The sequence below is a fragment of the Hemiscyllium ocellatum genome, chromosome 16, assembly GCF_020745735.1.
Source record: "Hemiscyllium ocellatum isolate sHemOce1 chromosome 16, sHemOce1.pat.X.cur, whole genome shotgun sequence".
In the NCBI taxonomy this organism is placed as follows: domain Eukaryota; kingdom Metazoa; phylum Chordata; class Chondrichthyes; order Orectolobiformes; family Hemiscylliidae; genus Hemiscyllium; species Hemiscyllium ocellatum.
The window spans coordinates 53,128,126-53,143,576 of record NC_083416.1 but is presented as its reverse complement, the minus strand read 5'-3'; the positions used below and the strand labels follow the sequence as shown (position 1 = coordinate 53,143,576).

At 38.5% G+C, this 15,451-nt stretch overlaps 1 protein-coding gene across 1 annotated transcript; it reads left to right on the top strand.

Annotated features, from left to right (window-relative positions):
* Positions 1-1,410: 1,410 nt before the first annotated feature.
* Positions 1,411-14,927, top strand: txndc15 (thioredoxin domain containing 15). The gene is made up of 5 exons (XM_060836826.1): positions 1,411-1,610; positions 5,728-6,239; positions 9,203-9,366; positions 13,668-13,798; positions 14,536-14,927. The coding sequence occupies exons 1-5, from the start codon at positions 1,541-1,543 to the stop codon at positions 14,730-14,732; spliced, it is 1,074 nt and encodes a 357-aa protein (XP_060692809.1). The 5' UTR covers positions 1,411-1,540; the 3' UTR covers positions 14,733-14,927.
* Positions 14,928-15,451: the final 524 nt, after the last annotated feature.

Here is a 15,451-nt window from a genome sequence, read left to right as displayed (position 1 = left end):
CTATCACCTTCTCTCCCACCTTCATTTACCTATTGCATTCTCATTTACCCTTCACCCAACCCACCTCCACCATCCCCCACCCATTTATCTCTCAGCCCCAGCCCACAGGACTCATTCCGGATGAAGGGCTTATTCCCAAAACGTCGATTCTCCTGCTCCTCGGATGCTGCCTGACCTGCTGTGCTTTTCCAGCACCACACTCTTGACTCTGATCACTAGCATCTGCACTCCTCAATTTCTCCTAGCAGTTCATTTTATCCTGTCATCTTGCTTTGCCGAGTGTTAATCATATTTCAAAAGAAGTCATGTGAACTTGTAAATTAAGACCAGCCCGTCTCGCCTGCATTCAATGCGATTATGGCCCCAACCCCATGAGGGGACAATTAATTTTTAAAAAGTAATTCTAGGAAATGCCCGAGTGGTCACAGTAGAGTACTGTTCTGAGTTATACAAGTAAGATCAATATATGTCATTTTCAAGATTTACAGGTTTTTATTCCTGGGTCTCTTTCCTAGATAACCATTGGTTCCCTTGTTACTCAAGAATCTTTATCTCTTGAAGGTATTCAATGACTACTGTTCTCCAGAGAAGATAATTCTAAGCACCGACCTGACCCAATGAAAAAAACTCCCTCCACATCCTAGTCCTGCATCGGCAACCCCTTATCTTTAGACTGTGACCCATTGTTTTAATCACTGTGAAAACAAAATTAAGTTTAATACAGTGCAACAACAGCAAACAGGTACAAAAACAGAAACTGCTGGAAAAGCTCAGAAGGCCTGGCAGCATCTGTGGAGAGAAATCAGTTAGCGTTTTGTGTTGAGGAAGGGTCACTGGACCCCCAAAAGTTAACTCATACTTCTCTCCACAGATGCTGCCAGACCTCCTGAGCTTTTCCAACAATTTGTTTCTGTTTCTGATTTACAGCATCCGCAGGGCTTTTGTTTTCTGTTTAATGTTTTAACTCACAGCAAACAAATGACCTAGCTAATATGTTTTGGAAATGTTGGTGGTGGACTAAACATTAGACAGGGCACCAATTGAGGATATGGCCTGCCTTGTGATTTTCAGTTGGGAAAATCAGAGATTGTCAGCACATCCTGGTGTCCAGAAATTTGCAATCATTATCCAAATACAATATGAAAGAAATAATTTAGTGCATGTGCTGGCTGTGCTTTGGAAAGACAGGTTCTGTTGCATTAGATTCACGACTGGCCTGTATCCGGTCGGAAATCCCTTCCCTTTTCACAGCGTTTCCTAGTAACCGGCTGCAATTCACACAAGCTTCAGTTTAAAAGAAAAACCCGCCCTTGACACGTGATCACAATGTCTTATTGTCTATTGGCTGAAACGTCGGGATCGTTGGTGAAGCGCCGCCGCTGGTTGGTTAATCTTACTGTCTCTCACAGGTCGTGCGCAGCAGGTTAGTCTGCAGCACCGCTGAGCTGTCGCGGATGGTGCAGTTGATGTAGGTGAATGCTGGAATGGCGGCCTCCAGCTCGGTCACGTAGTATCGTCTTATGTTCGCTGGCAACACAGAATGGGCGGCTTTAGGGCGAGCGCGGTTTTACTCGTCGTCTCCTTGGTTACCACGAGGGTGAGCGCGGATGGTGAGTGATCTGGGTTATCAGTTCCCCTGCGTCGTTGGGTGGCACAGACAGGGCATCGTCTGCATCCCAGACCCTTGTAAGGAGAGCACCATTGAGGTCCTTTAAACGATGATGGTTAGTAGTGGCACTCATCTGTCATAGAAATAGTAAAGCAGAGCACGAGTAGGCCTTTCCGACGTTCACTACGATCATACCTTGTTCCCTCCTGCCTTTACCTTATTCCTTTGATCCTTTAGCCCAGAGATTTGTATCTTACTGCTTCTTAAAAACGCTCCATGATTTTGCCTCAACTACTTTCTGTCACAGAATTCAAGAGGCTGACCACAGTGAATAAATTTCTCCTCATCTTAGTCCTAAATTTCTCCTCATCCTACCCTGTATTCTTGAGCGGTCACCAGACTGTGGGTTTTCTTCAGGGACATGAGCAATGCCGTGCCATGCTGCATACAGGAAGTTACTAAAGATGTTGCCTTTTGGATGCGATGTTAAATACTATCTTGTGTTGGATATGTGTAAAAGATTGCATATTATTTGAAGAATAGCAGGTCAGTTCTTCCTGCTTGGCCTGGCCAGTAATGCTTTCTTACAGCTGATGCCCAGAAACCCATGAGGCCAGGCATTAGCCTGTAGCTGTTTATAAGACCCAATGTGCACAATTCTCCTGCCATATTTTCAGATATAAAATAAATTTCATTCAGCATGTGCTAGGTTTTTTTAAAATGGTTCTTGAAATGCACCATATAAGTAGCAATGACTACATTTCAGATGTAGCTTATTGGCTGTAAATGGGGACACCCTGAGGACGTTAAAGGTACTTTGCTGTTTGAAGTTGCAGTCTAGATCATACCATTAGTGAATCTTAGCTTCTGTTGGTGTATACAGACAATGTACCATTAAAGACTTAACTTTGCCTGTGGAATTCACTATCCCAGAAAGTGGTTGAGGCCAAAACATTGTGGCTTTAAGAAGGAGATAAAGAGATCAAGCAATATGGAGGTGGGAGTTGATAGGGTTAACGTATTGAACTTCATGATAAGCTATGATCATAGAGTGGAGGAGTGGGCTGAGGGATTGAATGTCGAGGGTGTGATGCTGGAAAAGCACAGCAGGTCAGGCAGCTTCTGATGAGCAGGAGGCTTCATTCCTGATGAAGGATTTTTGCCCAAAATGTTGACTGTTCTCCTCAGATGATGCCTGACCTGCTGTGCTTTTCCAGCACTGCACTCTAGACTCTAATCTCCAGCATCTGCAGTCCTCACTTTTGCCTGAGGGATTGAATGGCCTACTTTTTCTTGCTCTTATCTTTCTTTCAATGGAATGTAGGCTGTTTGAACAGAGAACAGTTATGATGCCTTGAACAGGACGTGAAACAAAGTAGAACTACAGAGGCATGAACCTCCTGTTAATCCATTGGTATTTGGTCTTATTTTAAATTCTTCTATATTTTTCAGTGGAGCTAAGAAAACTCTCCTATCTTATAATTATCAGTACAGCCATGAACTACCATATCTATTTTTCCTTTTAATGGCTTCATACTAGATGATTTTACTAACATTCTTGGTTTTACTATCACACTGATTGTAAATAGTATTTCCAAACCTTACCATTACTAACATTTGAGTTAGCATTTATTTCATAATATTGGAGAGCTGGAAATAAAAATATGCGTACATTTAAAAAATGCCTTTCAAGACCAGAGATACTTTTTTACCAGTTGCATGCTGACACATGATGAATGGACTTTATTCTATATGGATAAAATTAAAAGTGAAGGACCAGTTTGTACATTTGCTCGTTGAACTGATTGATTTGTTCTCAAATGTTTGTCACCATGCTAGGTAACATCAGTGAGCCACCACTGAAGTGTTGGTGTTCTCTCCTGCTTGCTATTTATTTGTCTTGGTCTCTTGTGGTGGGTGATATCACTTCTGGTTCTTTTTCTGAGAGGTTGGTAAATGGGGTCCAAATCGATATGATTATTAATGGAGTTCTGGTTTGAATGCCAGGCCTGTAGGAATTCAGTGCGTGTCTTTGTTTAACCTTTCCGAGGATAGATGTATTGTCCCGGTCGAGCAGGTGGCACTCTTTATCTGTGTGTATGGATACTAGTGATAGTTGGTTATGTCTTTTGGTGGCTAGTTGGTGCTCATGTATCCTGGTGGATAGTTTCCTGCTAGTTTGTCCAATGTAAAGTTTGTTGCAGTCCTTGCAGGGTATTTTGTATATGACGTTTGTTGTGCTGGTTGTTGATACAGGGTCCTTTTTAAATTCATCAGGAGCTGTTTCAGTGTGGTGGTAGGTTTGTTGGCTACCATGATGCCTAGAGGCCAGAGTAGTCTGATCATCATCTCCAAGGTGTCTTTAATGTATGGCAGGGTGGCTAGAGTTTCTGGGCATGTTGTGTCTTCTTGCTTAGATCTGTTGTGTATGAATCAGCGGACTGCGCTTATTGGATACCCGTTCTTCCTGTATACGTTGTATAAGTGTTTTTCCTTGGCCTCTTGTAGTTCCTGGGTGCTGCAGCATATTGTGGCTCGCATAATATTCTGATGCAGCTCCATTTGTGGGTGTCGGGATGATTGCTCCTGTTGTTGAGCATCTGGTCAGCGTTTGTGTGTGGCTTTCACATAAATGCTGGTCTGCAGCTCTGCATTGGATTTTTGTTCTACTGTGACATTTTGGAAGGACCTTTTGATTGTCCATTTGCTGAGTTATAGCACTTCCACTTCTAAGATGGGAAGTCTGCTGCTAGCATTTTTTTTACATTGTCAATAATGTGTCTGAGCACTGGGCAGAGAGACTCAGACTCTTGCTAATAGCTATATTTTCACAGTTGCTTTTATATGTATTTCGGTATAAATATAAAGAACGTTTGTGAAATACCTTGCGAGTGAACCTTTTGTTCTAGTAAACTCAATTATTCTATGATAATTATACATCTAGAACCAGATGACTCTGGCTGTATAAATGTAGTCATATTTGCATATTGAATAATAAGTAGATGCTTGTACAAAATTTAAGTATCTTGGGGGAAAGAAATGGTGACACAGGCACTGTAATGTCTTTTGGCTTGAAGCAGCACAGCTGTGCTAAAATCTTTGGACAGGTCTTATTGAACTTATACATCTTTGTAAAACTAAGATCCATGAAAATGCCAGTTTGTGAAGTAGGGGATCCTACAATGATGGAGAAATGACTTTGTTTGTTTGAGTTCCAGCAAAACTCCACCAAATAAAATGCTCAATTATTTGCCAAATACTGACATTTTCATGTTTTGGGAGTTCTTATTCTTGAAGTCACAGATGTTAAGTATTGAAGTTTTAGTTGAATCGAAAAAGTTTATCAGAATATTGTCTGGTTTGCGGTGTATTTTTTATGAGGAGAGCTTGAATAAACTTGGTTTGTTTTCACTTGAACATCAGAGACTGAGGCAAATGTGTTGCTGGTCAAAGCACAGCAGGCCAGGCAGCATCTCAGGAATAGAGAATTCGACGTTTCGAGCATAAGCCCTTCATCAGGATGAAGGGCTTATGCTCGAAACGTCAAATTCTCTATTCCTGAGATGCTGCCTGGCCTGCTGTGCTTTGACCAGCAACACATTTGCAGCTGTGATCTCCAGCATCTGCAGACCTCATTTTTTACTCGAAGATTTTTTAATCAAAGACTGAGGGACAACTTCATAGAAGTTTACAAAATTATGAGAGGAATGGATTTTTTTTCTCATGGTAGGAATGTCAGTTACTATCAGACATAGTTTTAAGGTAAAATGGGGCAAGTTTAAATAAGAGGCAAGTCAATTTTTATTACATAGACGATGATAAGAGTTTGAAGTATGCTGCCAGAAGACGTGGTAGAAGCAGATACAATAGCAACGTTTAAGAGGCACCTTAACAGATACATGAGCAGACAGGAAATAGTGTGATTCAGACTGTGTAAAGGCAAAAAAAAGTCTTTAGAAAGGTACCATGTGTCAGTTTAGGCTTTTAGTCCAAAGGGCCTTTCCTGTGCTGTATTGTTCTTTGTACTTATGCGTAGTTGGAACTATTAAAGTTTTGGCATCTTGAATTTATGTAGTCAAACAATTTTAATCAAATAAATTTTTGTTTTGATTTTGCAGCTGAACTTCAAAGAAATGGTGATTCTTCAAAACACGTCCCTGGGGAAGAGAGTAATGAATTGGAAATTACGATCAGTGATGTTGAACTCGAAGGAAGGGATGAGCAAACTAATAGAAAAATACAGTTCCCAACAGCAGAAATTGCTGATGCTGTTCTAGGAACTGGGATTCCTTCCAATCAAGAAGCAATATTGTCTTTTGTTCAGAATATTAAAAATGAGCGCTCTGTTTTTGAAGTCAAAGATACGCATTGCACTGACGTGAATGGAGAAAATGTAGAATGTAGTGATTCAGATGAGGTATTTCCCTCCCTTACATATCTCCCATCTGGTAATCAGGAGGGAGAACTAACAAAGAGAGAAACTGGCATTCTTGAATCTGTGCAAGTTGAGAATCGAGCAGCAGAAGAAGGAAATACAACTGAAACAACCAGACCACCGAAAGTTAACTGTGAAGAAAGAAATACAACTGGATTAGAGAACCTTGTTGTCCAAATTCTTAATAGTTCACAAGTAAGATGAATTTACAATTTGTGTGTTTTGGAGAATTTGCTGGTAGCTCTTTAACAAGGCCTTGCATTACCATTGACATGATCACTTTTTTGCCTAACAATATGTAGGCTTTGAAGTTTTCATTTTTTTTATTCTCTTGATTCTTGATTATTCAAGAACAAAAATCCTTTTTCTACGATGCTGTAATGCTTTTATATCCACTTGCTATTTCTCTCTTTCCTGATTAGATTAGATTAGATTAGATTAGATTACATTATTTACAGTGTGGAAACAGGCCCTTTGGCCCAACAAGTCCACACCGACCCTCTGAACAGCAATCCACCCAGACCCATTTCCCTACATTTACCCCTTCACCTAACACTATGGGCAATTTATCATGGCCAATTCACCTAACTTGCACATCTTTGGACTGTGGGAGGAAACCGGAGCACCCGGAGGAAACACATGCTGCTGTTCTAGGATCTGGAATTCCTTCCAATCAAGAAGCAATATTGTTTTTTTGTTCAGAATATTAAAAATGAGCACTCTGATTTTGAAGTCAAAGATAAGCATTGCACTGATGTGAAGGGAGAAAATGTAGAATGCAGTGATTCAGATGAGGTATTTCCCTCCCTTACATATCTCCCATCTGGTAATCAAGAGGGAGAACTTGCCGCCTGTTTGGAAACATCTGGCTCCTAGTTAGCTGTTTACTGCAGTATAAATGAGATTAGAAGTCACAGGCATATGTTCCACTCTGCAACAGCTTGGAACTGTTTTTCTTTATAATTGAAATGATATTGAAGAAGCATTCACAGGCAAAATTATGCAAAAAACAATTTTAGTTGTTGCAATATAGTGAAGCAATACTAGACGTTAGTTTGTACGTACTTAAGCATATGGTGAATATGCTTTTCCATCCATCAAAGAAGCCACAAACACATTTGTGAGATAGGAGGTGAACTGTTTTGGTCTTATTTCATAATTTTGGAAATTTCTTTATAAAGATTCTGTATAATTTCAGAAATTATAATCCAAAATTCCATTCTTTGCGATGGACTAACTGATTGGGAATTGTAGTTACGAGGTTATGTGATTGACAGTAAAACAGGACTTGAAAGATACTTCGGTTTATTGGCTCAGTGACTTTGAAGTTTTAATGCTGATAGAAATAAAAGACTAGATTTGTGTTTCCGATTCTGACAACCCCTCTAGCTTTAAATGCTCCAGATTTGCAGCTTTTATACGAGTTCTTGCTTGAATATTTGAACTGCTTCCCACTGGTTAATTAGTGGAAGCTGGAGCTGTGCATTGAGCAGTAAAAGACTCCTCTGTGCTATTAATTAATCATGAGGAATCAATCTACAAAATATTTCTGATAGTTACTTGCATGGAATTGCTCCTGAAATTTAAGTGGCAAGAATTTTTTTGAAAGTAAAATGCAATAGAGAATTGGGTGGGAGTTATATTTATGTGCAACAAACACTGTGTATGTTTTGACATTTGTAATAGCCTGTTAAAGTTTATGGTCACTCCATGTAGTCAGGGACAGGTGCAGACTGAATGCCAAGTGTTTTCTCCAAAGGATTAGAAGATTACACACATGCTTTCAACCAATGCTTCCAAATTCTCTGGCTATCTTCTGCTCAAAAGCTTTCTGTGGGGACTAGGGGAATCTGAATAGCAGATATCAGTTTAAAAGAGAAATTCATGAATGTATGTCAGTTTTAAGCACTTAAGTAACTGGGCTTTGCCATTGTACAAAATTGTCAAATGCTGTACCAGCATCTTGAAAAGTATATACATTGAGCCTAAGTTTACTTGGGTTATTAAATCCAGCATTTCTTTTTAAAGAGTACTTACTTCCGGCAGGAATCTTTAAAATTAGCTGGTGACTAGTAGTTCAAATTATGCATAAAAAAAGCTTGTTTTGTTATAAGTGTAAGAACTGTTAACTTAGTAAAAGTATTGATTGATATAACACCTCAGACTGGAAGGTCCAACATACGCTAGTCACCTGTTGCTAAAAGATTTGCATCAATGTTGTTGTGTAAGGACAGTTTCTGAGCTCTGCTGTGTTGTTATCGTGAAGAGTAGTGCAAACTCTTTGCCATCTGTTTCCTTTAAGAACAACTATTCGAACTACATGTGGAACTGCATGCAAATCGAGAAATTAATATAATTCAAGATGGAAAAGATTGCGGCAAAGTCTTGAATTGCCTCAGTCATTTTACAAAATCAAAACCTGTTTATGCTATGACTTGCAGTGATGAGAAATGTGTGCACCATCTATGGATTTCATCGTCAAGTGCATAACTGAGATTGGCTATAATGTCATTCATCAAGAGTGGAGAAATCAGCAAGTAAATGTATAGCATACCTTTTTTCTTTCTGTCGATGCTTCTAGATGAGACAAGACACTTATTTTACCCTTTTGGTAAAACAATATGCCATTACCAAAATATTACTGAAACGTTTACGTTCTCCCACTTTAAAAGATGTAAACATAAGAGAAAAAGGTGGGTAAAGAGTATGGTATAGCAAGAGCAGAAACACGTTGCTGGAGAAACTCAGCAGGTCAGACAACATCTATTCTGATGAAGGATCACTGGACCCAAAACATTGACTCTACTTTGTCTCTGCAGATGCTGCCAGGCCTCCTGCATTTCTCCAGCAATTTCTAGTTTTTGATTCAGATTCCCAGAAGCTGCAGTTTTTGGTTTTATTTTGTCCTATTTAGGGGATAATGGGATAAATGAAGGATTTTGCTTGCAATTACACAGTAGATTTAAAAATATGCCATGCAATTCTATTGCTTAGCTCATAGTCACACAAAATTAATGCATTTCTTTTTTTTGGTGCAGACCCTCAAGGTGAAGATATAATAGTTGCTAAATAGAATATGCTTTGATTTATTCTGCTTTTTTTCTTGGACATTAAACAGAATTAAGTAATACTGCTAAGAATACAACATGTATTCACAGGACCTGATGGATTTCCTGAATGCCAATGGCACTGATTGCTCTGTAGTTCTCTTCTACACACCATGGTGCCGGTTCTCTGCAGACCTTGGTCCACATTTCAATGCACTGCCGAGGGCTTTCCCATCACTACAGTTTCTGGCTTTGGATGCATCACAGCACAGCAGGTACTTGGAGCAAAATATATCTCTTGTTAACTGAAAGAATGTTACAATATGGCTTAAATGGTCTTGCATTTGAAATGTAAGCTATCTGACAGCTAGAAGCCAATAAGAGTTCACAATTATGCACAGATCCTGAAATTATCTAAGGGACTAAACATTTTGAAAAATAGTCCTCCAACTCTGCTATTTCAGTAATTTAAATGAGAAGAAATGGATGAATAAAAACTTTTTTTTGTAACAGGCAATTTAATGACTTGTCTTAGGTGAGGCATCAAGTAGAGTGCTAGCATCTTCTCAAAGGGTGGAGGGGAAATTGTATCCGAGAATCAGTGTCTTGCACTTTCTTACTGGGTTGGATGCACTATCGGTAAGACCTCAAGAACAGGTTTCTTGGCTCCTTGGCAGGGTTGAGATGTGGAAGAAGGGCTTATGCCCGAAATGTCGAATCTCCTGTTCCTTGGATGCTGCCTGACCTGCTGCGCTTTTCCAGCAACACATTTTCAGGGTTGAGATGTGGCCAAGGAAGAAATATAAATCCAAGGGTCCAATATTCACATCTCCTGGATGTGGTGAAGAAGCTTGGGTACCCTGATAATCTTTTGAGCAAAGTCCTTGAATGCTCCTAGTAGAGATATTCATTGTAGCAGGCTTGGAAGACATACTGAAAAATGTGTGGTCCAACATGTTCCTCTGAAAACAGGCTGCAAAGATGGAAGAAATGTTCAGCAGTCCTTGTGTCATTGAAATAATCAATTATCAATTCATATTGTGTCCCCATGTTAAACAAAGTCATACCCAAGCATCCACCAGTATCTGCTTGTCAAGTCCTGTGGGAATAGAGCTGTGAAGCTAGGAGTTCTTAGTCAAAAATCAACTGCCAAGCAACTGATGCATGGAGGTCATTTGTCCCAGCACAGGTGTCTGTTCTGTCTATTTGGGCAGCAGCATCCGAGACTGAGCAGTCTTCCTTCAGGATGCTTTTCTACTACCAAATGGAGAGGAAGCTAGAAAGCCTGAAAATAGTCTGTCACTTCTTACTGGCTGGGAAAGCACAGCATGTGGAATCACTATCTTTGTAATGAACAAAAGGAAAACTTTTTAATATTCCGAACTGCAACATTTAGAATGTATACAAGCAGTCATCTTCCAGAGAACTCCTAATTTTTAAGGGACCATCACTCCAAAAATCAAGTACTTTTTTCATTAAGCATATTTTCAAGAGACGGCGTTGCTTTAAACTTTTTCGGAGAAATCTCTGACATGGTCTTTGTTACCAGACAAATGTGATAAAATGTTAAGCAACAATAGGAAATCTTCATTGTATTCATTTAATCTGACCAAAGTACTTGACTTAGTAAGTCATGAGGGTCTGTTAATTGTGCTCCAAACACTTGGATGTCCAGAAATTTAATCACAATCTTGAAAGTGCTTCATAATATGTCTGGAACTGTTTTGATTTCATTTGATTGATTACTGACGTGGGTACTGAGCTACAGTGAATAATGTTGTCTTCCATTGTCTTATCAAGCTGATTGTGCGACACAAATGCATAAGGGTAACGTGAAGTAGATACTGTTAATCTAGTCCCAAGTCAAGCAGGGCTGTGATATCCCCTTACTATTTATAACGTACCCAACAATAGCTATTCACCTCATTAATGATCAAGTGCACTGTGGTGTCTGTATTAAATATTGCCCAATTGGAAAACTCTTAAATCTCAATTGCTTCCTGACAACCAGAGATGTACATGATCTACAGCTTATGGATGACTGCAGTATATTTTAGGACGTTATACCAGACCTGCAAGTCATCTCTCTATCTCTTTAAGTCTGCAATTAAGAAATAAAGGCAAAGAAGTGTGAATTCTGGAAATCTTAAAACAAGCACAGAACACTGGGGAAACTCAGCAGGTCTGGCACAATCTCTGGAGAAAAAGAAATAGTTAACATTTCAAGTCTGGTATGGCTCTTTTTATCGTAATATTTTTGACAAGCAGAGGAAGAGCGAGAGAGCAGTTAGTATAGAGGCCCAATGTAAAAGACAAAAGGATTAAGTAGTGGAAAAAAATGTAAAGAGAGTGTAAATTAATATGTGAAAGGGAGAGAATGAGTCTTTGCTATTAAATGCACAGTAAACAAGACACAAACATAACACAGCAGGAGTGTGGGATGGGGCAAAGAGACTGTAGAGAAAATGGAGGGCAGACATAAAGTGGTCAATTTCTGAGGTTTTTGAATTCAATGCTGAGACATCGAGCCTGTAGAGTGCCCAAGTGGAAAGTGTGATGCTGTTCCTCAAGCTTGTTGTGTTTTTTTGGAATATTTCAGGCCCACCCCAGAAAAGTTTGAATGAGAGCAAGGAGGTTTATTGAAATGGCAAGCAACTGGGAGGTTGGGGTCAGTCCTACAACAGAATTGAGGTGTTGCATAGAATAGTTACTCAGTCTGCATTTCATCTTGTCATTGTACATTGGAACACCGAGACTGCTTAATTCCTCTACAGCAGTAAGACCTGGACTGTATCAGTGACGTGAGAGCAGTGCGGAAATTTCACCAGCAATGCCTCTACATTTTAGTGGGAGGATTGTTGAATGAGCAGAAATGTTTTTCTTGAAATCAGCTCCATAAACATTTGTCAAAAGACCTGCAAAATCAATTTTACAGAGCTGGACATGGTTCAGATGGTGGTGAAGTGTTACTCTTGCCAGGTCCTTTTTCTCACTTCTCAAATGGTAAGCATTTCAGGGGACAGAGCAAATGTTTCCAAGACAGTCTTTCAATAATTCAAAATGGCAACAACTTGTCCAAAAAATTCTATCATGCTATGAATGTTCATCCCAAGGGATCTCTCACAACTGCACTACCTATCATTCCAAAAAAAAGCAATCTAAATGGACAAGCATATGGACGTACATAGAATAGTGTAGGTTAGATGGGCTTCAGATTGGTATGACAGGTCGGCGCAACATCGAGGACCGAAGGGCCTGTACTGCTCTGTAATGTCCTATGTTCTAAGCTGAGTCATACTTTGACTCATAATATCTTAATGATCAGGCATACCAGTGGAAGAGAAGGAGACGTTAAATAAACACACAAAAATCCTTTTGGAGTTCACCACCTCCAGGAACATCCATCCCAGATGCCGAAAGATTTGAAAATTGGTTAGTTCAGCCACGTGAAAACTCAGGATGAAATTTGTGATCCTGTTTGGATGCTATCCTTTAATTGAGAATGAGCTGATGAGTACAACAAATATGCAAGAAGTTCAAATGACCTCTGAACTAAAATTTACAATTTATCTATTAACTTTGAAACTTGTCTACATAATTGCTTCAATTTCTATGTATTCTTTTGTGCTTTTCCATATAACTCATAGCATGGCTTCCATTGCTGAGCTTTGTCAACTGAATAATGCTTATTGAGCTTCCATCAGTACAATTGCTAATGTATTTATTGGTCTGTGACTGAACAGTGGAATGCATACTTCCTAACATGCAGGATTTGATTTGTGACAGCCAAGAGAAAATAGTTTTACTTGTGAACTATATAAGATTGCCTCATGAAAACAAGCAAATCTCAAGGGTTTACACCAGAATATTTTGAGATTGTACCTGGTGAAAAGGAATAACACTAAAAAATAAATTGTGTATTTCTTAATATTCACCATAAAAAGCATCCAGATGATTTTGTGAATTTTAGGCTCACATGGAATGTTGCAACAGTGTGGGGGTTCATAACCAATTTAACATGACTCCTATGTGCTCATGCATACTTTTCTTTAAAAGTTTTGATTTTCTTTTAATAGTCCTCATCTTCCTGATGATTACAAGTATTTTTGAGAAACAAAGCTCTACATGTTTGCAAATATGGTTAAGTGGAGTTTTCTTGGGGTGTTGTTATAAACAGCAATATAGCACCAACTTTTTATAGCCTTCTGAAGTCCCACTGCAGCTAGAACACTCAACCATCAACAAGTATAACCCAAATGAAATGTTACGAAGTAATGTACAAAATATTGAGCCTATTTACTTATCTGAATATGTCCTGATTCTATTTATTTGTCTCCATTATTGACATTTAAAATCTTTTATCTCATCTATAAATAGAATACTTATATTTAGCCTTCTTTTTCATCACTAATGAAAATATATTTCTAAATTGGAGCATTGGGATTGGACAATTTGCAGATGTGACTTTTTTGAAAGTAGAGTTTCTAGTGTTGTACCTTTCAAAAAAAAACTGAATTGTTATTTGCTTGATACTAACCTGTCATTGGATTAATTATTTATTTCTGTTCCTTTTAAGTCTTTCCACCAGGTTTGGTACAGTAGCTGTTCCGAACATTCTCCTGTTCCAAGGTGTAAAGCCAATGGCCAGGTTTAATCATACAGATAGAACACTTTCAACGTTGAGAGCATTCATTTTTAATCAAACTGGTTAGTAATTTCACCATTGTAAATTATATTTGAGTATTCACTAATGTTTGTAAAACTTATGCATTCATTGAGTGAAATAGCTCTTTTAAAAGTTTGGCTCAAGTTTAGTCTCCTTGAAAAGGTAGCATCCAGTATTTGTTTTATCTACAAGTTAGAAGGAATAAGACTTACTGACTTGCTGATTTAACATCATGTTCATGTCACCTGGATCCAAGTTTGTACCAATTTTACAGGATTCGTGCTTTGCTGATTCTGCTACACATGTACGTGCAAACATGTGCTGTGCCCACCCACTTTTAATAATATGTGTCTATCTGCCTTTTGTCCTCCCTCTTCCTCTTTCAGTTGTTGAACTAACAAAAACTTCAACAGGCCGTTAAATATTGTTAACGAGAGTACAAGTAGAAAACTGATTGTTGTTTCCTCTTTATCTTCCCTACATGACTTTTTCTACTCCAGTTAATTCACATGGCATGGACTACCATTACGAATTTAATGGTTTGAAGACTCCCCTTGTACTTCAGCACTCTACAGTACTCCCTTTTAAATCAATACACTGCCTCTTTAAATTTGTTAACATGCAGACACTGTATGTATTTTTGGAATAAATAGGGCAGAAAACAGCAACAATTAAGTTTTATAAAAACAATAGGTATTTTATATTTTGTTCAAATGGAATCTGCTTAACATACTTTTTTCATTGCAACCTGATTTAAACAATCTGATCTGTTTTGCAGGCATAGAAGCAAATGATACTGTTGAAGTGATAGAACAAGATCTAAGTGGACCACTTCCCAGTGTTGCAGTGAGGGGCATTGACTGGCTGCTTGTCTTCTCTGTGGTGTTCGTCTGTGGTTTTTTAGTTTATGGTACAGTGCAGTCAGATAGTATCAAGTGGTTAATAACAGGACAAGAGCATGAACATCAAGATTGAACTCTCTCTGTTGATCATTACCCAACACAGTGAGCAACTTCACAAGAACATGAATGACACTGGTAATACTTAAATGTGTCAGCTTTGTAATTAACAAAATTCCTCTTCCACAGAATTTGAATTGTGTAAATAAATATTCAAAAGTTAAGACTGTTTTATCAGTTATGAATAAATATGTCTTTCACAAACTTGGAATTTTGATATTGAATTGTATTTTCTTAACATGCATTTAAAAGATTTGCTTATATGCAGCATATGCTTTGAAACTGAAGTTAAAAATCAGGCAACACCAGGTTATAGTCCAACAAGTCTATTTGGAAGGATAAGCTTGCAGAGCGATGTTCCTTCATCCGGTATCTAGTGGAGTCAGATCACAGGACACAGAATTTATAGCAAAAGGTCGTCATGTCATACACTGATGTGATCTGTCGAACCAACCTAGATTGCTGTTCAGTCTTTCATCTTTTTGAATGGGTTGCAGGTTTTGATTCATTCATATGTAAATCCTAAACTTCTTTCAGTTCACATTCCTGAGATAACTTAATGTTTTGTAGAGGAAAACAGGTGACATCTCAGCTCAGACAATGCTTTAAAGGTGTGAGGGTAGAGTCTATGTATTCCAATCTTGAATTTATAAAATGCCACATGGATTATATAAAAAAAAATTGACTGCCTACAGATTTTGAACAAAATAGGATGTATCTGCAAATACAATTTTT